Genomic DNA, 24,150 nt, shown 5'->3' with positions numbered 1-24,150 from the left:
CAAAATGATAATAACTTGCATTTGGGTCCTAAGTACTGAGGCTCCTCATTACCTCTTTCAGCGGGTGACTTCCCATATCTGCCTTCCTGGACTGATGCCTTCCTCTCCCCATTAGGAAGGTGGCCTAGAGATGGCCAGCCTCAGGAGATAAAGTGGTGTGAGGGAGTTGTGGGGGACTCGGAAGCCGCGAGCTGGGGAGGGAGGAACTCTCCCTTGAACCTCCGTTGGGCCGCACTGGTGAAGGAAGTTTGTGTTTCTAATGCCTTTTGATGGTCAGGATTTTACTGGGTCTTAAATCATTTCTAGAGGAATTTATTCGAGGGTACAAATCCAGAAAGATGTTTTGTTTCTTAGAAACCTATTAATAGCTAAGGTTATTTTAGGAAATGTCACCAGGGGAGGGTGGCGATGTTTAGTGAATGTGTCTTCCCCCCCGCTGAGGCACAGTACCCCTTCTGTCATGTTCCACATTTCCATGTGATTGAGGAGCTAATTCTGAGCTCTGTTCTCATCCACTCATCTTTCTCCCCCGTTTCATGTGGTTCTTCCCTTTTCTATACTGTTTTAATATAATTTCACAATATATTTTAATATCCCTTGTAGCCAGACTAGGCGCTACCCATGCTCATTACTGTTTTTTCCTTTCTTTAATTTCAAACCAGCAGAAATTGAGTTTCGAAAAAATTATACAAGGAATGCTTCTATTCCCCTTTGCCAAGACTGGCAGGAAGTGGCTTTTTTAAGCCATCACCATCGTGTTTTTCAGAGTTCCTGGAGTGTGCAGATTGCAGATCCCCGCTCTGAACACGGACGTGCTTGCAGCTTTCTGAGTACGAAGAACTGTAAGAGCAGCTCGGGGCTCAGGCGCTGTTACCATCACCACACTTAGTGTAATTCATAAATTAAAGCACAGAGCAAATAAAATGAGACGCAGACCAAGCTCCCTGCGGACAGAGCTCGCTCGCTGTGTTTCAACAGTTCATGGTGAGTGTGGCAGGAGGGTGGACCGATCACGGCATGAGAATACTCTCAGCCAGCCAGCCAGCGGGCTTGCCACCCACCTCAAACCCCAACTCTTCTTATAAAGAAGTTAGATGGGGGTGCCTGGTTGGTCTGGTCGGTACAGCATGCAACTCCTGGTCTCAGGACTGTGAGCTCAGGCCCCATGTATAGAGGGAGTAGAGCTTACTGGGGGAAAATTTTTTTTTAAAAGTTAGACAAAATGATAATAACTTGCATTTGGGTCCTAAGTACTGAGGCTCCTCATTACCGGGTAGAAGCAGAGAACAATAGGCAAATTCAGTATTTTTTTAGAGAATTCTAGTGAGTGTTTATGCTGTGGGGGGTGGTTTTGCAGTGTTGTCAACTTGGCTGAGCTGAACTGTTTTCCACAATCTCTGTTTGTTTCTGGTTAGGGTTGGCCACGGGAGCCACCTGCATGAAATTTGGAAGTGGACAGGAAGCAGCAGCCCTACTTCCTCACCAGAGATCGCCGACGTCAGGCCACCACTACATCTTAGGCTCCGGTTCAAGGACTGCTGCCCTGTGCTGGGCCCAGCAGCCAGGTTCATGGCCACTCCAGCTCCCACAGAACTCTGCCTTCAGTTCTTCCAAATCGCAGGACAGGTATGAATCGAGCTTCACCTGTTAAGTCATCAGCAGGAGGATGAGGCTTCGAGAAGAGGGGAAACTGGCGTGGGTCCTGGTGAGAGGCGGATGCCAGTTCCAGCCGGTTGCTCACAGGCTGCAGCTGTCCTGGCCATCTCAGATCACACTGCCACCTTCTTTTCCAACCGCCTGCCCAGTGACTTCACCTGCACCAGAAACAGCTCAACTGGGGCTTGCTTAGCAGCACCCGTAATGAAGTATGCAAGGTCAGTCCTTCAACGCCCCTGCTCCTGATTCTGTGTCTGTCACTCCTAGTGTCCAGCTTGACCTTTGGCAGATACCTTCATTTCCCTGAGCCTGTTTCCACTTCCCTGTGGTGTGAGCTGGGCTGGATAGGCTATCGGGCCCCTTCCAGCTCCAGGATTCCACTTCTGTGACTGATACTCTAGCCACATCTTTACCTGTTGTCTCTGAGCAGTGGCCCTGTGTTTTGGAAGTGACTTCACATTCTGAGCTCCCAACGGAGCTTGTTTCCTTCTTTTTGTTTTATTAGAAAATATCCAGTGACTCCTTTCTTTTGAGCATCTGTTTTGCTGATCTATGACCTCTGCCTCTGTATGTATGAACATTGTCAAACACGCCCCTATAAACTTCAGTGTCCTTGTAAAACTCGTTGTTGTGGAAGTTGGTAGGAGCTGGCCTTCACCCCGTGTTGTGTGTGCTGCCAGTTTACAGCGTGTGAGAGTGTAGATCTCATGAGAATCTATATAATTTGACAGATGTCACGTCTTTGTTGCCCTTGAAGTTCTGTCCTTAGGAACAGAATTTATAGCTCTGCAGGGTCAGCACTGGATGAAATGTATGATAAGGACTCCATACCCCAAGATGCAGGAGTGCACTCAAGGAACAAGGCGAGCTTTTTGTTTGTTACAATCTCCTTCGCTTTTCCCACCAACATATAAGGAGGGTACGTTACGGGTGTCACAAACATGCAGTTTCCAAGGTTACATACACTAACGGTGCTGGGGGACTGACATGGGGCCCCTGCTTCTGTGGATTTGTAGAACTGACTCAGCTGTGGCCGTTCCCTTAGCAAGTCCGAAGGCAAAACCAGGAATCTTCAGGAATGGAAGCTGGGAGCAAGCCTTGATTAATATTCTAGGGTGAGTGAAATTTGGTCTTCCCAATTTGTTTGTACCTCAGCTAAACCCAGATATATAGTGCTCAGTAGGAAACTACTTAAAATGTTGCTATTCAAGACTAAAGGATAGAGTGAAGTGACCATTCTTCTTCCTGGGGGATGTCATAGGTGTAAATTGTTCTTTGTGCCAAGAGAAAGAATTTGCTCTTCTTTCCCCTGTGCTTTGCTTCCTCAGTTAAGAGCTGCATAGCACCGAGGTCACTGCTGTTCACTAACGTGTGGTAAGCAGCACTGAATTTCTTGCACACACACAAGGGGTGTCGCTTCCATTCAAATGGCCCAACTCCAGAGGGGAAGGGTGATCGGGTAACTTCCTTATTCACATGCCTTAAACCAAAAAAATCAAAATTGTTGGCAACTAAACCCAGTTGCTTCGTAGTCTGCCAGTAGCTCCTGTGGTATGCTGATGTGTGTCCATTCCTGTCAGGGTCTTGGGCAGGGTCATCCGTGCCACTGTGAAGCCTGATGGAATTTACTAGGGACTCTGTTCTCTTCACCAGTCAAGGTATCTTCCTACTGCGACCTTTTGTTTTTATGATATAGTGAGCAGGATTCACACTCAAAGCTTTGGTGAATGAAGTGCCTTAATTTCAGCCTTTGGAACTGTCGGAATTCCCTCTAGCAGAGAGAACCCTGAGCACAGCTGAACTCACCCTCTGTGAGCTACCTTCTTTGCCTTGGACACTGTTCCCTCAAGGTCACAGCCTGCATTTTCCATGGGACTTTGTTTCCAAGGACTTGACTGAGCTAGAACTAAAGGGGTGAAACTGGTTTTTACGTAAACCCACTTTATTGCCTGTGCATATAAACTGCAACAACGGGACTGATGGGTAAACATTTTCCAAGACAGTGAGGTAATTTTCCAGTTGATTTTGCAAGACTTTGAAGATAAAACTGAATATAATTATGCTGTACAAGGATGCATAGGCCCCACAGAATGCTAGAAATAACTCACTTCCCTCTTCCATTTATAGATGCAGGACAGTAATGTTCAGAGAAAAGCACCTGTACAAATGTTACTAGATCTAAAACGATTCTGCTTGGTGTCAGAAAACAAAACCAGATGGTATTAAAAATGGCAGTGATGAAAAAAAAATGGGCAGTGACGGCTTTGACGTGAAAAGTTTCTGTCAACTAGTGCTGGTATGTACACCCTTGCCTTGACATCTCTATCTTCCTTTCCCTTAGCCTGAGCCCTGGTCTGATATTCCTTGTCAAACCCAAACCAGTCTTCCCATACTAGCTGGTTCTTACTGGCCTCTAAGAGGTTCCCAGATCTGTGTGCTTAAGTCGTAACAGACTTGGCCTTCAGGAGCTCCCAAGATCTGCACCTTCTCATCTGAAGCCTCTCCCTGAACATCTGCTCACACACGCCGCCGCCTTCCTCTCTGGAGGCAGACGTGCTCCCACTCCCTTTGCTCTTCTGTCCTGTGTCTGCCTCTGGTTCTTTGCCAGGTGCAGGCCAAGGCCGCTCTTAGTCTTGGCTCACCCAGTACCATCCCTCTTGCTTTTAAATTTTCTTAAAGTTAACTTCATCTCAGAAGCCTGCCCCAGCCAACTTAAGTGACATCACCTGTGATTCTTATTCCAAAGTAATATGCTTTATTACGAAGCATATTTATGGAGGTAGTAAAATCTTTATTCCTTTGATGAGGCTAAGCTACTAGTCTCCTAAATTGTCCTATGCAGTGTCCTTTATAAGCAGAGGCATCCTGAAGATGTACATGGCAAGGATGGAGAACAGATCTTTAATGACTATTCCCCATTTTTCCTATAAGAATTATAAAGCCATTTACATATACCGTTAGAATGTGCCATGAGTGTGCATCTGGTCTTCTTCCTCCCTATACTTGTTCTCGGTTCAGTCAGTCAGCAAATATTTACCAAGTGTCTAGGGCTCCCCACTGTAGTGTGCATGGGTACAGGCATTGAAGAACGAAGGCCAGTTTGGAACTCTTAGCCAAGGAGCTGGTGTTTCGTGGGAAGGACGGCACATGTACTGTATCTGGTGCCCTCACCACTTTATTTTATTTATTTATTTATTTATTTATTAAGATTTTTATTTATTTATTTGACAGACAGAGATCACAAGTAGGCAGAGAGGCAGGCAGAGAGAGAGGGGGAAGCAGGCTCCCCACCGAGCAGAGAGCCAGATGCGGGGCTCGATCCCAGGACCCTGGGATCATGACCTGAGCTGAAGGCAGAGGCTTTAACCCACTGAGCCAACCAGGCGCCCCACCACTTTATGTTGAGCTAAGTCCCCTTTGCTGTGGGAACAGTGGGACAGGTCCCACCACTGCCTCCTTCTGCAACTCGGATATTGTTCTTCCCACCAAAAGCTGCAAGGAGAGGTCCTTTTCTCATTTATGTATAAACAGGTACCAGTTTTGATTTTATTTCATATTAACATACATGAACATCAAAATGAGAAATGCACAATTTAACCATTCAACAGCATCTTACTCCAAAAGAACACTATATTCATATTAAACATTTATACAGTCTTACCACCTCACTTTACAAATGTCAACCACAGTCCAGCCTTTCTCACACAATCTAGTTTTGCTCTTTAGAAATCACGGTTCAGTGTCCTGCTGGCAGACTCCAGGGCGTGTCCTATGAGCCCCTACAGCAGAGAGCAGCCAGCCTCCCCATGCAGTGGCAAGGCTTGCCCCGGGGCCCCGCAGTCTCCAGCCAGAGAACTGTGTATCTGACATACGCAGTCAAGACCGAAGGCTGTGGAAGGACTACCTTGCAGTCACGGGAAGGAAGGGGAACATGGCCAGGAGAAACCCTGAATGATGGAAGTCCCCCCCACAACCCTCCTGGCACAGACTTAACCCTGGAGCTCTTGCTTTCATTTCTTAAAAATGTTCCACAGTTATGACCAGACTCTGGAGAACAAGTGAGCTCTTCCACACTTGGTGTATGCAGAACACCTCAAAAATTACTCCTTGAGAATGTCTGATTACACCCCAGATTTAAATGTCTGTGGAAAAACTAACATCATTTAACAGAACTTTTTCCATACAGGAACACTGAGCTCCCTATGCAGTGACCTCTCTTCCGCCTTCATTTTACACCCGGATCACAGCACGTTACCTGTGCACAAGCAAGCAGTTCTGTTACACGCTGCTTGGAATCATCATGAGCAAGTCCGTTCTGAATCACATCATTCATTCTGTGCTGGTTTCAGCAGTCATCATAGGAAACATGAAGTCACATCCTAGTCGAAGGACTATCCATTTCTCAAACACAGAAAAACCTGAGATATGAGTCAGCAACTAGCTACACTTACAGTAAAGAAAAATGACAACACCCCTATCCACCCCCCCCCCCCAAAAAAAAGCTGCTGACGTGAATTAAGGCTTCAAAAGAGGACCGTAATGTAGCTGACAAGACTCAAGCCGGGAAGTTTAAAAGCAGGTATGTACTAATCACTTGTGTACTTGTTCCAATTAACTCCTCTATTTTCAGCTGCCAGGATTGAGTCCATACAGTGATTGTAGGTCAAAGACTGAGAGACCACCTTGGTCCCACTCCATTTTGATATGTCCTTTCTACTAAAAAAAAAAAAAAAAAAAAATGCCCGGGATACTTTCTGAGAATAGCTTGGCTGTGGCTTCCCGCTCCACTCACAACAAAAGCCAGCCACTTTCCCCTCACCTCCCTATACTGTTTTATTCAGAACCCTCCTCACTCAACTAGCCTCTCAGCCCTATTAGTAAATTGGAAAGTGTGAGGAAATTACAGAGCTACCTCCTTCATCACAGGCCCAGGGGAACAAAACCATTGAGAAAAATGAGTTTCCTGGCTCTCCTTAGCAATTTTAATTCTTTAATTTTTCCAGAGCTTTTCTCCCTCGTGATAGTTTCCTGTAAAAGTCTACCTGTTAGGTTTTTGTAAAAAAACCTACCTGTGCAAAGAAACTAAAATGGAAAAAAATCTACTTTGGCTGAGAATTTGAAGGTGCTCCTGTTCTACCAACCCAAATAAATTCACATCTGGCTTCAACCAAGTTCATCTTTATTTAAAGGATTAACAACCCCATTTAGAACAACTCTTTGATTCACATGGAGGGAGGAAGACTTGTTTAGCCTCCTGACCTACCTTAAATCATTACGAGGCCAGGTCCCTGGCTGTTCAATTGAATCCTAGATGGTTCCCCTTCTCTTGGTGAAGCCGAGAAGAAAAAATTAACTACCACCATCCAGGCCCACCTGGAAATTTGTGCAGAGACAGTCTGAATTGGCCTGCAAAGTGTGACTAGCTACCTACCTATTCACAACGCCTAGAAGACAGGCTACCGGACTCGGTAGTGGTGAAAGCCCCGACTTTCAGTCTGAGGTACTGGGTTTGCTCTGAAGTCGACCTTGGCAAGGCCCCTAACGGTGTGTGCAGCAGAATGAGGCTCGCGGCACTCGGCTGCCACATGAGCTTGGGTGTGCGAGTCCGCTTTGGATGGGCTCGTTTCTCTTGCGTTTACGGTGAGGTTCTGTCCCTGATGGGGTCTACCCGCCCAACCCACGAGCTGGCTCAGTCTCAGCGCTAAGGTGCACTACAGAGGGGGCCGGACAGGGGCTAGCACTCGAGAGCTCTTGTAGCACAACACGAACATGGGAGGGCATGTCATCCTCCACCACCCAAACTGGACTCAGTAGGAACAAGAGGATGTGCAATGCGCTGCGTACAATTTCTCATCTGGCGGGGAGGACATCTAGCATCTGCCCGTCCACTCTTGTTGAGAAAGAGCAGCTGCTCTCAAGTGCGGACGCTGAGAGAACAGCTGTGTTGATCCATCGTTTGCTTTTACACCATAGCTCCATTTTCCAAAAATATATATGTATGTACATATATATATTTCAGATTTACAGGGAATATTTTTGTGAACAAGAAAGTACTGTCCATAGAAGCCCGCAGGGTCTTCCTTCTCAGGAGACCTCAATGATTTCCATGCTGCCCGAAAAGCTGGACTGGCTGCCCACTTTGCCCAGTTCCTCCCGCGACCTGTTCTCCGACATGATGCTCTCGCCGAATTCCATCTGGCAGCTTCTGCGCTTCAGCTGCTTTTCGAACGGGCTCTCCTCGTGCCAGCTCCGCCGGGAGTCGGCCCGGTCACTGGGCTTCTGCCGCCGGCGCACGGAGTACAGCGGGTCGCCGCAGGTGGGCAGCTGGCTGCAGCTGTAGGCCGAATAGCCGCCACCGCCCCCGTAGACGGCTGAGGCCGAGCAGAAGCGAGGGGGCTCCGGGCCGAAATACCAGCTGCCGGTCAGGGAAGGGGCAGAGGTGTGGGGAGCCAAGATGTCCGAGTGCCAGCCCTTGAGGCCCAGGCCGGCGGCGGACTTGGCGAGGTGCTGCTGGCTGGCAGACAGGCCGAAGAGGAAGCTGGCGGGGCGGTTGTCCTCCACGCTCCCGCTCCGCTGCAGAGGGGAGAAGAGGGGCCGCGGGGCAGCGCCCCCAGCGCTGGTTCTTCCCGAGTGCAGCCGCTTCCCCGGGCCCTCAGGGGGCCTGGCCGGCTGAGGCTTCTCGGGGAGGCTGGCTTCCTCCTTGTCCGGGCTGCTCTCGGGGGTCTGCTCCGACACTTCCTCCACTGGAGAGAACTGGCAGAGCTTGGTGGCCCCCTCCAGACTCGCGGAAGGCTTGTAGTATTCCAGAGCCTCTTCTGAGGACGGGAAACCGTGCAAGGATGCTGCTACGCTGGCCGAGTACGAAAGGGATTTGATGTCCAGAGAGAAGGAGCGCTTGAGCTTACTGCTGTCCTCTAGCTTGCCCGAGGGCAGGTGGAGGCCGCCAAGCGCCTGCACCAGGGGGCCGTCCTCCAGCAGTGAGGGCTGCGGGCTGGGTGCGCCCTCGGAATGTGCGGGCCGCTGCCCCGCCACCTCAGAGGGAGCGCAGTTGGCACAGGGTGGGCTGAGGCCCAGCTCACGCTTCTGTGCACCCTCGGAGCCTGCAGGGACGGCTTCATGGGGCTTCTCCAGGTGCAGCAGCTTGAGTTTGCTCTTTGGCCCTGATGCACCCATCTGGTTCTTGATCTTTTTCTCATAGTCTAGGAGCTGGCCCAGAAAATTGAAGTTTGGAGATATAGTAGGTCTTTTCTCTTTCACAAATCTGTGGAGAGCAAAGGCACAAAAATCGTAAATTTTGGAGCTGCACTTTATCTTTAAAATAGCTTGAAAATAGAATATTAAGGAAAAGGGAATTATTAGAGCCTCCGAGATACCTATGGGAAGATAACTGGTATGAAAGTTCAGGGAGACATACATGTCCCTGGAGCATGCTAGAAAGACAGGGGCCAGGCCCCCAAAACTCTAGTTGCAGCCTTCTTATTTTCAAGGACCTACAGTTTCCAATGCAACCGACAAGCAAAGATTCTGTCCTAACCACCCCCGCCCCAACCCCAGCGCTGGTACCACCATCAGAAGTACAGACTGAGAGCCACTCTCCAGCTTTCCCTGTATTGTGCCTTTTCAAAGTCCCCATAGTCACTTCCTCAGGACATTGCATGTTTTAATTAATGACAAGAAAAGTGGTTATCAGGTGACCAGTGCATCAAAGCACACACTCAAGTTCCTTCTGTCTCCAGCATGATGGAGTCATCAGCTCTCAGGTGGCTCTGTGTGCTAAGCACTGGGCTACTACATTAGACAGAGTATTATCTCATTCAGTCCCCAAAACTACCTATGTCAGGGGGGTATGTTACCCCATCATATAGGGACACAAAGTCCTTAAGTGACTTGCCCAGAATCACACAGCTGGGATTCAAAACCAGGCCTAATGTCTGGGTCCATTTTTATAACCACTGTGTTAAAAAGAATCATCAAGGGGGTAAAAACCAGTAAAAAATAGCTTTTATGTTTAATTGTGGAAACAGACTCTTAGATGAATTCATTGACTACTGACCTTCACAGACACCCTGCCAAAGATGCAGGAGTGAAACCACACTGAGGATTTGTACTTGAACACAGAGGAAAATCACAAACTCCTTGGAAATCAAGTAACCTAAAGCAAACTGAGGTCAGAAACAACTGGTCCCACCGTAACAAATATAAATGTGGGGTCCTCGTAATAAGACTTGGTAACGTGACAGAAGAGTGCCTTTCCTCCTGCTTCCGAAATGGTGCCAGAAGCCCTGTGGGGAGAACAGCCTGACTGGGGGACGAGGGAGACCAAGGTAGGACCCTTCTCCTCCAGGCTCGCTCCTCGCATGAGAAGCTGCTCGGGCAGCCCATTTCTTTCCACATCTTCCAATGTGAGAAAAAAGTCCAATTGTTACAACAGGCCTGCTTCCTGCACCCATATGTACTGGCTCTCTATCACATGGAAACTCCCCACCTCTACTCGCTAAGAACGCAGGGGCCAGTGATTCATCCAGGGCACAAACCCTGGTCCTGTGCGCGCTTGCCACTTGCCTGTCCTCCACTTGGCCCAAGGGTGGAGAGAGCGATCCAGTCAAAATGCAGACTCTGGGCAACTCTAGAATGTAGGACATTGGACTCAGTAAACGTATTTTGACAATTACTTGCTCTCGGGCTTTTTCCTCACAGTGATGGAGGCACAAAGCTTGAAGCAGGAGGAGGAATTCTGTAACGGGTAATCTGCTGGAGCTTTTTACCCCTCAGATATACTTCCCCAGTTAGGAAAAGATATAAACTCACTAAACAAGATGGTGTTCTGTTTAGATTTATTGTTCCTGAAAATTAGAAAGTAGCTGAAGATGAACCCAACACGAGTTGGGTGGAATTCATGCTAACTTATACAAGTGCATTCTTCTCTGGTCTTTGAAAAACCATTTAAAAATCCAGTCACCTGTACGGCATGTAACTAAAATAATCCTGATTTGCTTTAATTTGGTTCCATGCCCTCCTCTCCCTTCACACTTCAGGTCAAATGAAAAGCCTGTCACACAAGACACTTTCTGGCCCTCACCTGTAAGCTTCATCTAAGGACATGTCCATCCTCTTCATGATGTAGGCGATGGCAATGGTGGCTGAGCGGGAGATGCCGGCTAAGCAGTGCACCAGGACGCGCCCGTTGGAGGCCTTGGCTTTCTCTGCAGGAGTCAAATTTAAAAAGGGTCACTAAGAACAATGATGGTCAACAGTGAGATCTTGCTGCCAGTTACTTCCTTTCATCTAATAACTCCGAGTAAATCTCATCTACTTACATATTGTTCCTTTCAGTAATTTCTTAGGGAGATAAAAGGAAGATCACTTCATCATTTACATACAGGACAGCAAAGGGCCAGATGTGTTAGTAAGCACTGAGTCCCCTAACTCAAGCTCTTCTCTTACTCGGTACCTTTCCCAATGGGTTTTTTACATTATTTTTATTTTAATAACTTTCCCTGGCTATACATCCTACATTATGATGACATGATTCTACTTCTTTAGTGTGGAAAATTTCAGAATGCAGAGAAGCATAAAGAAAACAACTTTACCCATGTTGTCTGACACTCCAACTTCTTTCTAGTTAGGTAAGAGATACTACACTTTTTTTTTTTTACAGTTTTGAGACTGGATTTTCAGTTTTGAGATATAACTGACATATAACATTGTATTTCGGTATAATGTTTTGCTACATATAAGAGGTATGAAATTTTAAAAAATATTTTCTCATTTCAAACATATGTGACATACATTACTAATTTTAAAAATCAGGAGGGTGGGGAGGGAGAGGACTATCACCATATCACATCAGAATGCAAGAAGATGCCAGGTCAGGGTACTTTTAAAATCCTGACTCATAGAACCTATCTCCCTATAGTTTAGATTTTTCTGTATGTCATAAAGTGGCTCAACTTTATTTGCTGAATTTAAGAAGAAAACCATGTGTGTGCTATGAATCAGGTTTTCCCTTTAACGAGGACCAAGGGAACTCGAACCTTTCCTGGATATCCAGGAGTTCCTGACTGCATCATGTCTGTTCCCTACAACAGGGTAGGTGGGACTTTTGGACACTTAGAACCAAGAACATTCAGCCCAACAGTGCTGCCATCTCTCCCTGTTGAGGGGCTTCAGAAGCTACCTGTGGGAGTAAGTGAAGTTGCCCAGGCTGCCTGGAACCTGCTAACATGTCAGCCAGCACTAGGACTGCCTCACTTCAGAACAGTGACATGTGCGCTTCCCTATGAGCCACAGCCGTGGAGCTCGATTCTCCCCTTTTCGCTCTTGTGTTGGCTGACACCACCCAAAGTTACCAAACCTTATATGTCAAAATTCTTGTAATTCAAAGATCTCCTGGGACTCTGCTCTGGCAGCTAAATAGTAATATAAGGCCTCTCCAGTCTCCCCACTTCTGTTATAGACATTACAAACTCCTAATGTCTGTGATTATTCATGATGTACAAAACACATAGGACTTTTGGATAGTATATGAATAATCAGCTTTTCTCTAGATAGTGAAATCAAACATAATGAAACAGTAACAAATGAAAATAAATTCTTGAGACAAGGAAATATGTACTATACAACATGATAATATATAAACTCATGTACATCAAGTCCCATGCCTTCCTGGCCTCTACTGTTCTCTCCCTTGTCTCAACTACACAGTCCTCAGCCTGTACTAATCTTAGTAGTTCCACTTTTGCCTATGCTGCTAAGCTCAAAGCTGAGTCTTTCATTCGATTTCAAAAGGGAACTGTAATTCAGATTTTATTGTACTCTTCTAGCTCCATATTACTTGGTTCTTGCCCTTTGATCCTATTTTAATGTGTAGTGTGTGTAATGTGTGTTTTTTTTATCCTAATCTCATACTGGAAGCTGCTTTAAATTCTTATTGGAAGTAGGCTGGATTTTAATTTTTTAAATTTTATTTATTTAGCTAGTTAGAAAGTGTGTGTGCACTCACGTGGGGAGGTATGGAGGTGGAAAGCTGGAGGGGAGGTCAGGGGTGGGGGAGGGAGAGAGACAGAATCTTAAGCAGGCTCCATGCTCAGCATGGAGCCTGACATGGGGCTCAATCTCATGACCCGGAGATCATGACCTGAGCCAAAATCAAGAGTCAGATGCTTAATGACTGAGCCACCTAAGCGCTCCTCAGAAACTTTTTAAAATGTTGACAATATTCTCTCAATTTATTTAAAACAGTTATCTCAAAACAAGACTATAAGGACCTAGAAGGATCTTGCTTTTAATTACTTCAGAGGGCTTCACACTGGGCATATATTATGCACCCAGTAAATACTGGCTAGTTGACTCATACATACCTTAAAAAGCAATCTTTATAGAAAATGTGGAAAGAGTTGGAAGGAAATAAAATGATGATAACAGATGTGTTAGGATGTTGAGGTTATAGGTTTCCTTTTCTCTGTTTTTCAAATATTCTGCATTATACTTTGCTTTTACAATCATGACACTTCTGAAGATGTATTTTAGAAATCTGAGGGGTACCTATGTGGCTCAGTCGGTTAAGCATCTGACTTTTGATTTCAGCTCAGGTCGTCATCTCAGGGTCATGGGATCAAGCCCCATGGGCTCAGTGGGGAGTCTGCTTGGGATTCTCTCTCTCCCTTTGCTGCACCCCTCCCTACCCTGTGCATGAGCATGCTCTAATAAATACATAAATCTTAAAAAAAATTCTAAATGAAAATATTACACTAGATTGGGGTTCAGCTCTTGACAGAAATGAGTCCTAAAGAGAGTATTAAAGCAAAGTATTAAAGCACACACACAGGGAGCTGGCAGAGAGAAGGGAAAGGTGTGCTGGGCGGCCATGCAGGAGGACCCAAAAGGCCGCTCAGCCAACAGTTCACCAGGGCCATTGCACGTGCGCCATGGGGCGGGGTGGGCAGAGCAGAGGGTTGCTAGAAAGAAGGTTTCAAAGGTGAGGAGTAGGGGCTGGAGGGCCGGTAATGTCAGGCTACGGACTGAAGGTTGCTGAACAGGGGGCAGCAAAAGCACGGATGGTGTTAAAAAAAAAAAAAAAAAAGCACAGATGGTGACAACTGGAAAGAAGAAAAGCAGGCTGTCGCTACAGCAGCTCAGGAATAAAAATCGAGGTCAAAAAGGGCAGAGAGAATAACAAATGGGTAAAGGGGAGCCAGTGAGGATGAGACTTACAAAGGCTAAAAATAAAGAAGCAACCACTGCGCTTACAGAAGACAGCTCTAAGAAAAAAAACTGAAAGAACTCAGAGGATCATTTGTAAAACTGCTATTTAGTAAGACCAGTTATGAGGACAGGGTATTCTCCGTCTGTTACTTACTTTAATCGTCACAACTCCCCTCTAAGTACATACACTACCTTCCATTTCCAGATCAGGAAGCTGAGAAGCTTACACCAATCACTTAACTAGTAACCAAGGAAGGCAGGACCCAAATACAATTTGGCTCCAAAGTACATGCCCTGGGTCACCTCCCTGCAGGGCCCACATGCAAACTCAGGATGCAGGGCGGGAGCCGAGGGCAGGGTGAGGAGGGAGAGCGCCAGAGGAGCAGCCAGCGGGGACCGGGCACCTCAAAAATGTCCCACAGTCCCAGGCAACCCCAGCTCACTGCTGCCATGAGAACTAAAAATAAAGACAAAACTCCATGAACACTTCAGTCCTCCCAACAAACCCAGAAATTTGTTGAAATTTACCTCAATAATAGACAAAATCTCCACAAGCCTGTAAGTCACTCAGCCCTGGTAAGGGGGCAGTTTTCCCACTGTGCACCTGCCAGGACTGACCACGGCAAAGAGCACAGTGGAGGCCAGCAACCACTGTGACCATGCGTCGGACTCCAAAGGGTTCACACTGAATTACCGGGCTGGAGGCATGGGGAGCAATGGCCCTAGTAAACAGGGCTGAGCAAGTGAAATACTGGGAAGTATAAATATTTTCAGATATTACTAATAAGTTAGAATACGTATCTGGGTGTGCTTAACCAAGCTGGAACATGGTAAATTCCTTCTCTCTGAACTAAGTGGTAGGATGACCCTTAGGTCTACCAGGAAAGAAGCAAGCAAGCCAGGGCAAAGTTACTCACTTTCTCTTTTCTACTAACTCTCCCAAAGCTCGAACACTGAGATGAGGTCTCTTCTAAATAGGTCCTGAAACTGCACTTTTAGCTGAGATTAGAGCCAAATGCCTCTGGATTGACATGACAATCAATAGGAACATTAAGTGTTACCTTCTAAATAAGCAAAAACAAGGATATATGTATGAATACATCCTAGAAATACAGCGGTGGGGTGATTCATTTGGGAGTTTTATTTGTGAATATTATAAAGTGAATTATCTAAGCCATTTATCTTCTGATGTTTCAAAGACTGCATCCTAGTTAAAGATGAAAACTTGGCAATCTGGAATCTTGAAGGCGGGGTGGGGGGAAGAACTGTTTTGGAATTACTCAAAGTTCCAAAAGCATTATCTAGAAATTCCTCTCTCAGATGAAAGGTATAGTTGAAGGGCTTAATGTACATAATTTCAGATTTTTAAAGGAACCAGTTCTTTTCTTAATTACAGTAACAAATTCAGAGTATTTAATTCAGAGTGCTCAAGCTTATGTGACTAGAGGAAGAAAACATCACGAACTTCTCACATGGAACATCAGGAGCAAAGGGGCTCCTCGTGCTGGTTGAGAGCAAACAGTGGATCTCCCCCATTCAGCCACTTGTCACTAAAACTGCATTTCAAATACACATCACCAGTTTCCCAGACCAGACCTGATCGTGAGGCACCAAAACGTCACCAAGCACCAGGACTGACAGGCCCGCAAGCAGAATACAGCACAGGAGGGATCAGGGAGTTTTTTTTAGATCCCCTACTACTTGAAATTATTGGCACTTGGACTGAGGCTTACAAGTCTCCGTGACATAAAGATGGGATTTGTTTTCACAGGATTTGACTTTCTCTGGGGAGAACATAGCAGCGAGGTGAAACCAGTTTAAGGAACGCCACCAAAGCTTCCAAGAGTCATTTATGGGATCTGAAAAAATGTCTGAAGTTTAATCCCATAAGTTTAACTAATTTTCAAATACTTGCCAACATAATCACAGATCTCATCAGGATTAACCTCGTGGTGTTCAGGAAGCCAGAATATCACAAGGCAGTCCCTCAGCAACAGCATGGCACACATGTCACCTTGGCCACTGAGTAAGATAAGCAGCAACATGTGCTGTTCCTAGACTTACAGAATCTCTGAAATAGGCTCCTTTCCTCTAAAGACAGAAAAGGGAAGGAAGGGGTATACCTGTATATGAGACTCTACATAACCCAGTGGACTTATAATACTACCGGAGCTACTTACCAATGAAATCTACTGATTTGTCCAACCATGGCAAAATTTTCTCACAAAAGCTGTCATTCACAGGCACTCGCAGGAAATGAGACTCAGGGATAAAGTCGGGCTTAGGACAGGTATTGCTGGCATTTAACACATAACTAATGCCATTCTGTTGCATCAGCTCCTGTGGAGGGAGAGAGCAATTAAAGAGATGAACACACCAGCGGCAATCATTTTGGAAGAGTGAAGTAATGACAGGAATTACTGGTTTCCTTGAAATCAGCGTTAATTCAACCAGTGAAATCCAAAAACCTAGCACAGTGACATTTAGTGACTTTAGTTTAAAGCAGAATTGTTTTTAAGGGCAAAGAAAGGCTGTTTAAAATAGCATGTTTAAAGGGATGCCTGGCTGGCTTAGAGATTGAGCATCTGACATCTGGTTTCAGCTGAAGTGATGATCTTGTGGGTCATGAGACTGAGCCCGGTGTCGGGGTCCACAATCATCAGGGAGTCTGCTTGAGATACTCTCCCTCTGCCTGTCCCCCAATTCTCTTGTGTGCACATGCACTCCATCTCTCTCTCTCAAATAAGTAAATCTTTAAAATAAAATAGTATGCTTGAAGATCACACATCATTAATATAATCACCTCTTTTCATTACTGAGAAAGAAGTGGAAGAATACAAAATAAAACCAGGACAGTTTACTATGACTTTACAGAGTATAGGTATATACAACAAGAACATTTTCTTCCCAAAGGGAACATGCTGGTTGTTCTCAAAGATGAAGTCCTAGGCAGTCTTGTCGCTCTGAATATTCTCTTTAAAGACTGAATCTATTGCCATTGCTTTAATTATCAGCTCTACATGTTGATGACTTTTAAATATACATTCTCTTTAATTTCCAACCCGTCCTTCCAACTACCTCCTGGGTGTCTCTGTTTGCATGTTCCTCAGGCCCTTCAAACTCAAAATGTCAGAAACTCAACACATTATCTCTCTGGGCCCTAAAGTCCCGTTTCCTCTTTGTCACCATAAGTTGGTTTATGGTAATACCATCTACCCAGACACCTGAGCTAGAAAATACCATCTACCCAGACACCTGAGCCAGACATCCAGATGATCAAGTCATCTGTTTTCCTTCATGACCCCTATCCAGATGGTCGCCAGATCCTTTTGGTATCCACCTCCCATCTGTCCTCTCCTCTCTGTTCCCTGCTGCTCCTTGGCCAGCGGGCAGCCCCAACAACAAATGAGCCACCAGGGAGCTCTTGGAAGTTTGTGATGTTTCATCTCTAAACCATGAGCAAAAACCAGAGTAATCTTTCTTATAATCAAACATGGGCTAAGTGCTTTGCCCACACTTCAGTGTCACTATGTCACTGCCTGCTCCTGTCCAATCCCCCAATGTCACATGTGCACCCACCCTTCCATGCTGCCGTTCATGCCACTCCTGTGTTTTGGAGGCCCTGTTCCTCTTCCTGGTCACTCTCATCCACTTTTCTGGCTTTGATGAAGTTAACCTTATTGTGCACTCCTTCCACTGACGCATAACTCACCACTGCACTCTCTTCCAAAGCACTTTGTTCAGAGTGCACTGCTGTTCTGAGCAGCTAATGCTGCTCCTAGCTAATGCTGCTCCTAGCAAGGAGTGAGGTAGTGAGATCTGGGACTGACTCGCACTTGTTTTCCTACCTTTAGCACCAGGTACACAGCAGTACTCAATACATGTTTGCTCAACCAACACCCTGTCCACTATTTTCCAGGCAAGCCCCCACAACCCCCCTTCCTATAGTTCAAAATGTTCTAAGCCTGAAATAATTCTCTTTTAAGCAACTCTGGTCATTCCTTGGAATGGTACCTCCTCTACAAATGTTTTCCAACTACCTGAAAGACAGTTGGTCATTTTCTTCCTATTTTCTCTCCTGAAATATGCCAATTCCCTAAACCTCTTCATTTACCACATAAGGCACAATAAGTATATTTACACAAAGGTAGACTCAATAAATCCAAGCCATGTAAGCCCTCTCTCAACTGTGAGACGATAATGTCAAGAAACAGATTTGGGAACCAGGTGAGTTTCCTGGAGTGACCGACTGACCCTGCTTTCATGTGCTTCTGGTAGGTTCACAATCAGGTTGTGAAGATCTTAATGGTGTTTACTACAACTTTTCAACTTTCGTACATGTAGCAAAGGTCACATTTGTTTTTCCATGCTGAGATTACTGCCACTTGATCAACTGCAGTATCTCCCATGTAAAATGGCAATGGGTCCCTCTGGAGTTAAGGAGCCTTTCAAGCCTTTCTTGCCAATGGTCCTTAAATGAATCATTTTATAGGTCCTTCTCCTATCCATCAACAGGACTACAGACTTATTAAAAGTGAAAGGATATAGTAACGTCACTTTCTACCCAATTCAGTAATGAAGACCTAGAAGTTTCAGAAGATAACAGGCAATTCTCCCTATGGACAAAACATGTTACAAATCTATAGTGACTGTCAAATTTGATTTCCCCCATAGAAAGAGTATAACAATGTATGCTTTTGACAAGTAGCTTCATAACCTTCAGTTTATAGAAATGGCCACTGAACCTAAATTCAATCAAAAAATATTGTTGAGAACCTTTGCTAGAGGCTTATTAATATATTATGGTATATAATACATATTAATAAAATATCTACCAGAATAGTATTTAACAGTTAATGAATCCCTACTATTTCCAAGTACTGTGCTGAATATTTAAATAGACAATCTCTTGAGGATGTGGAGAAGGGGGAGCCCTCGACACTGCTCGTGAGAATGCTAACTGGGACAGCCATTCTGGAAAACAGTATAGAGTCTCCTCATGAAGTTAAAACTAGAACTATGATCCAGTAATTGCATTACTGGGTATTTACCCAAATAATACAAGAACACTGATTCAAAGGCATACATGCATCCTATGTTATAGCAGCAGTATTTACAATAGCCAAATTATGGAAGTAGCCCAAGTGTCCAGGGATAGATGAAAGGATAAAGAAGATGTGTCTCACACACACATACACACACATACAAATACTATTTGGCCATAAAAAAGAATGAAATCTTGCCATTTGCAATGACATGGATGGAGCTAGCTTAGCACATAACGCTAAATGATATAAGTCAGAGAAAGATAAATGCCATATGATTTCAACTTCTATGTGGAATCTACAAAACAAGGGAAGAAAAAGAGACAAAGCAAGAAACAAACTCTTAACTCCAGAGCACACCTTGTGGTTACCAGAGGGGAGTGAGTGGGGGATGAGGGAAACAGGTGAGGGGGATGAAGGAGTGCACTGGTCGTGAGGAGCCCGGTGACAAAGGGAAGTGCTGAGTCACTACAGCACACAGCTGGAAGTTTAACAGAATGCTGCATGTTAAGGATGCTGGAATTAAAAACTTAACAAATACATAGATGGTCTCACTTAATCCTCACAACCACCCTCTGCCGTGGGTACTATTATTATCCTCATTTTAAAAATGGGGAAACTGAGGCTGCATGTTTGCCAAGTCACACAGATAGCAAGTGATCTAGAGTCAAGATTCATATCCGAGTACATCTGTCTTCAGAATCCATCCTGAGTCGCCATGCTCTCATGCAAATTGGATGGAGCAGCAAGGTAACTAGCCTACATACACACGTTCTCTTGAACTAAATGAAGCAATGTTAAGTTTAACTTCATTCTTTAGGCTCTTTTCAACTATCACTAATAAATTAGAAAGTTAAAGGGCACCACTCTGGCTGTGAGCTTCTGTGAGAAGGCTTTCCGAGCGACTCCGGGCACATGAAGAGGTGTTTCTGTCACCCTCTGCTTTCCCTTACTGTCCTGGCCGCTGCAGCCCCAGGCATCATGGTGCTGGCCTCTGGGGTCACGTTGACACCAGCGTCCACTGCTGCACAGTGAGGACGAGCTGCCGGTGTGCCTGGCAGCTCACAGCTGCCACACCCCCAGCGCAGCAACCCCTTGACTCTGGACACAGCAGGCACATGAGAAGGACACCCTTAGATAATCCAAGCTCACAAAGCTGTTGTAGTTCAAAAAAGTATTTTTCACTTACAAAACAATATACCATAATAGATGCATTTAAGTAATGCTTTTTTATTTTTAAAGGTTTTGGGTGGGGGGCAGTAATGTCTATATCCAATGTGGGGCTTGAACTCATGACCCTGAGATCAAGAGTCTCATGCTCTTCTGGGCCTGTTCAGTGCCCCAGCAGTTTTACTTTAAGCAACTGGCAAAAGAGGGAAAGGGGAATCAGACATTAATGTATTAAAACTCAGTAATGTTAAAATAAACATGAAATGAGAAAAAAGGAAATGATCTCAATGATAAATGTAACGATTTATAAGCATTTTACTGCAAAAAAAAAAACTTAAATCAATTATCAGTTATAAGATAGGACTTGATAAATTAAACATGGCCAATTTTAAAATCAAAGAGGCAAACAAAAAAATCCTAAAATGTTACCATGTAAAATTTAAATATGATTTGGCTGCTAAATTAAATACAATACATAATCTGGATTGGCAGGTATACATCAGTGAAAAAGTTAAAAGAAATCATTAAAAATTATACATTACACTTGAAACATTTCATTTTCATTTAAAATAAATACATGAATTCACGAATTTCTGGTGCAAATCATGTTTTTGTTCATTTGCTTGTTTTTTGGTAGGAGTTAGCTGATTGGCGTTCTTAAGCAAATCACAACCAAATGCATCTACTACTTAGAGTTTCCATTTCTTTGAAGAAGAGCAAAAACTTATAGAACAACATCAGTACAGAATGCTGGAGTATGACCCCTGGGTATTTTACAGTTGCCTTCTGCCCTAGTTTAGACAGAAAAAATATAAAGCAATCTGTTTTTCCTGAATCTTCCCAAAACATTTACCTTAGGTCATAGAAAAACATCTCTCTTCCTTCCCTCATTCATATTTCATGAGTGTATGCAATATTTTAATTACTGTGCACAATAATAATAACAAGGCCACTGGCCTAAACAGGTCCGAGCGAGAACACACACAGTGCCTCCCAGTGAGTGCGTGGTTCCAGGGGGAGAAGCAGCTGCTCCTAGGTCAAGCGCCTTCTGCCCTCCACAGGGTGGCACCAGCTGGGGCTCTCGGCTGCGATGGCGCTGGACCTCTGAGGCCCTGAGTTACAGGCAGCATACACACTAGTAACCTGCTCTCCTGATTATTTTTACAAATGTACATACACATGGCTGAGAGGGCATCTTAATCAATGTCCGTGGAACCGGGATGGAACTATAATTATGAAGAATGGGCTGTTTTACAGAATAATAACTGCTTTTATTCACAGATGAACGTCAATGACTTCTTACTGTGTTATAAAGAGGTATTTATGAAATTCATCCCATTTTTAGTATGTGTATAAAACATACACAACTGAATATTATTCTGTCCCATAATTAAACATCACAGTCTGTAAGCTTCCAGTGGGCACTCGTTATGCTGTTTAATATTTAGCTCAACTTTGGGCTAAGTCGACTAACACGTGCCTTCTACTGACAAAATAATCTTTCCTGCCCTTCAACTATCCTTCTGATACCTTGGCCTCTCAGTTCTTTGAACTTCTCACCTTGACCACTCACTGAGACCCAGTTTGGTCTTGGTCATTAGCAACAACCAGCCCCCAGCCCGCCCGAATCTCGACCTCACACACCCCACTCTTGGACTCTTCCTCCTGTCCTTCCGGCTTGCTGTCTCTTACACCACTACTCTTGGAATCCTTCAATTCCCCAGGATCCACCCGCTGCTGATCCCACCTCTTTTCTTTCTGTCCTTTATCGTCATGATGTCTGCCTTCATGCCTTGCCCAAGTGAAATTCTGTGGCCAGTCATTATAAACCACTTCCCTGCTTCCACCCTCCTTTGTCCCACTCTGGCTTCTTCACACTCACTTGGCGATTCTGCAGCCCTGGGTAAACCTCATTCCCCACCTGGTCTGCATCTGCACCCATGCCACGCAGCTGAACGCAGCCAGGGAGAAACATTCAACAAGGCCGCTCAGTCTCACTTCTGACTCGTGCTCCTCAGCAGTCATTTTATTTCCCTAGTCCCTCCACTTTCCCTCTCTCCTAGACACCAACCATCCCACTTCCCTTTTTCTTCAAACAAAAATCCTCATTCTCAGCTGATAGATGATCTTGTTTCCTATGACACTGAAAAAGGTGAATCAATCAGAAGCAAATCTGTATAAATTTCCACTAACCAAATTTGCCTTTCTGGCAGCACACATACCTGTATGCTCGGCCTTCCCTCCTAATGGCATGGATGAACTCAGTGTGGCAGGAATAATTAAAAGTATATGGGGACTGGCCCAGAAACACCAGAGCACCACCTAGCACGCTACCATTCATGACGTGCATGATCTTGGGCGGGTTACCTAACCTCACTCAGCTTTAGTTTCCTCACCTGTAAGATAGGGTTAATGATGTCTCTTTTGTAAAGCCATCGGAGGACAAAATAACAGGCACATAATGTAAGAGTCTCATTAAATGTTAGTTCCATTACTTTATCTTATTTTATAAACAGCTTGTGAGAACGTAAATTGGCACAGATACTATGGAAAATGGTATGGAGGTTCCTGAAAATATCAGAAATAAAACTACCATAGGATCCAACAATTCCACTTCTGAGTGGGTATCTTCAGGAACTGAAAACGCTAACTTGATGAGATCTCTGTGCACCCAAGTTCACTGCATCATTATTCACAGCAGTCAAGACATGGAAACAACCTAAGTGGCCCGTCGACCGATGAATCTATAAAGACGTGGTATATACATGCACAATGCAGGGTTCCTCAGCCATTAAAAAAGAATGAGATCTTGCCATTGGCAACAACGTGGATGAACCTTGAGGACATTATCCTCAGTGAAATAAGTCAGAGAAAAACAAACACTGTCTGATAACACATGTGGAATCGAAAGGAATCTAATCTACTCATAGATACAGAGAACATATATGGGGGTGGGGTGAAGGTGGTCAGAAGGGACAGACTTCCAATAATAACTACAGTATAGCGGCTGTAGTTCATAATTGTCTACTGTATATCTGAAAGATGCTAAGAGAGTAGATCTTAAAAATTCTCATCACAAGGGGCGCCTGGGTGGCTCAGGGAGTTAAAGCCTCTGCCTTCGGCTCAGGTCATCACCCCAGGATCCTGGGATCGAGCCACATCGGGCTCCCTGCTCAGCAGTGAGCCTGCTTCCCCCTCTCACTCTCTGCCTCTCTGCCTACTTGTGATCTCTGTCTGTCAAATAAATAAAGAAAATCTTAAAAAAAAAAAAAATTCTCATCACAAGAAAAAAGTGTAACTGTGTGGTGACAGACGTTAACTAGACTTACTGTGGTTTTACAATATATGCAAATAGCAAATCATGTTGTATACTTGAAACCTTATATATGTCAATTACATCTCAATAAAAAATAGCTTCTATATCATACAGTATATGAATTATGTCTCAAAAAGTTGCCCCCCTCCAAACAAGTAATGTACATTTTTCACTAATTCAAACGGTCTTCTTCTCATTGGCCTTAAGTAGGGCAGTTACACTGAATACAGCAGGCTGGATATAAAAAGGGTTCATCTGTCCCCTGAGACTGTCCCTTGAGAATTTAAAAAATGGATTCTGGCTTCAAAATACAATTAAGAAAACTTCCAGAAATGGCATTTTCTAGTCAAAAAATGAATTTTTATTTTATTATTAATTATGATTTCCATTCACAATTCTTTCCCTTTAAAACTTTCTGTCTCCTAAACCATGAAATAAACTTTGTCCTGTAGTTGGACTGGTTTCTAAGTAGGGTTCTATGATCTGTTGATGCAGACTGTGGAGTAGTACATGGGACACAGACCGACATATACCAACATACATATTGATATAGAGAGATAGATAAAACTGCTCTATTTGATCAAGTTTCCCATGTTCAGCTAGACTGAGGAGAGACGGCACATTAAATCACCATAGGCATCACAGTTCTAGATAATGGAACTGTAATTTTTCTTTCTGAAGTCAATTCAGTACGTAATTTTGCATTTGCCACTCCTTTTGCCTTCAAAACTGACCTTAAGTCCTATCTCCTCCATCGCC

At 44.6% G+C, this 24,150-nt stretch overlaps 1 protein-coding gene and 1 long non-coding RNA gene across 15 annotated transcripts in view; one reads left to right on the top strand and one right to left on the bottom strand.

Moving 5' to 3' along the window:
- Positions 1–912: 912 nt before the first annotated feature.
- On the top strand, positions 913–6,823 carry LOC309857575. 3 transcript variants are annotated; one of them, XR_014307784.1, is made up of 5 exons: positions 913–984; positions 1,416–1,874; positions 2,449–2,519; positions 2,702–2,771; positions 3,784–6,823. It is a non-coding gene; the product is annotated as an uncharacterized lncRNA (long non-coding RNA). The 3 variants fall into 3 exon arrangements; XR_014307785.1 differs by having other exon boundaries at positions 2,449–2,771; XR_014307786.1 differs by having other exon boundaries at positions 1,416–2,771.
- The window catches only part of DUSP16 (dual specificity phosphatase 16), a 78,876-nt gene continuing 59,898 nt past the window's right edge, over positions 5,173–24,150 (bottom strand). For all 12 annotated transcript variants that reach the window (XM_082750282.1, XM_082750289.1, XM_082750286.1 and 9 more), the window contains 3 exons: positions 16,041–16,200; positions 10,736–10,859; positions 5,173–8,917 (listed from right to left, as the gene is read on the bottom strand). In XM_082750282.1, the coding sequence (XP_082606408.1) occupies positions 7,741–8,917; positions 10,736–10,859; positions 16,041–16,200 (1,461 nt within the window). In that variant the 3' untranslated portion in view covers positions 5,173–7,740. The remainder of the gene's footprint in view (positions 8,918–10,735; positions 10,860–16,040; positions 16,201–24,150) is intronic.

Source organism: Mustela nivalis, assembly GCF_964662115.1.
Source record: "Mustela nivalis genome assembly, contig: HAP1_SCAFFOLD_919, whole genome shotgun sequence".
NCBI lineage: Eukaryota > Metazoa > Chordata > Mammalia > Carnivora > Mustelidae > Mustela > Mustela nivalis.
The sequence above is the reverse complement of the archived record's forward strand: the minus strand, read 5'-3'. Positions and strand labels throughout refer to the sequence as shown.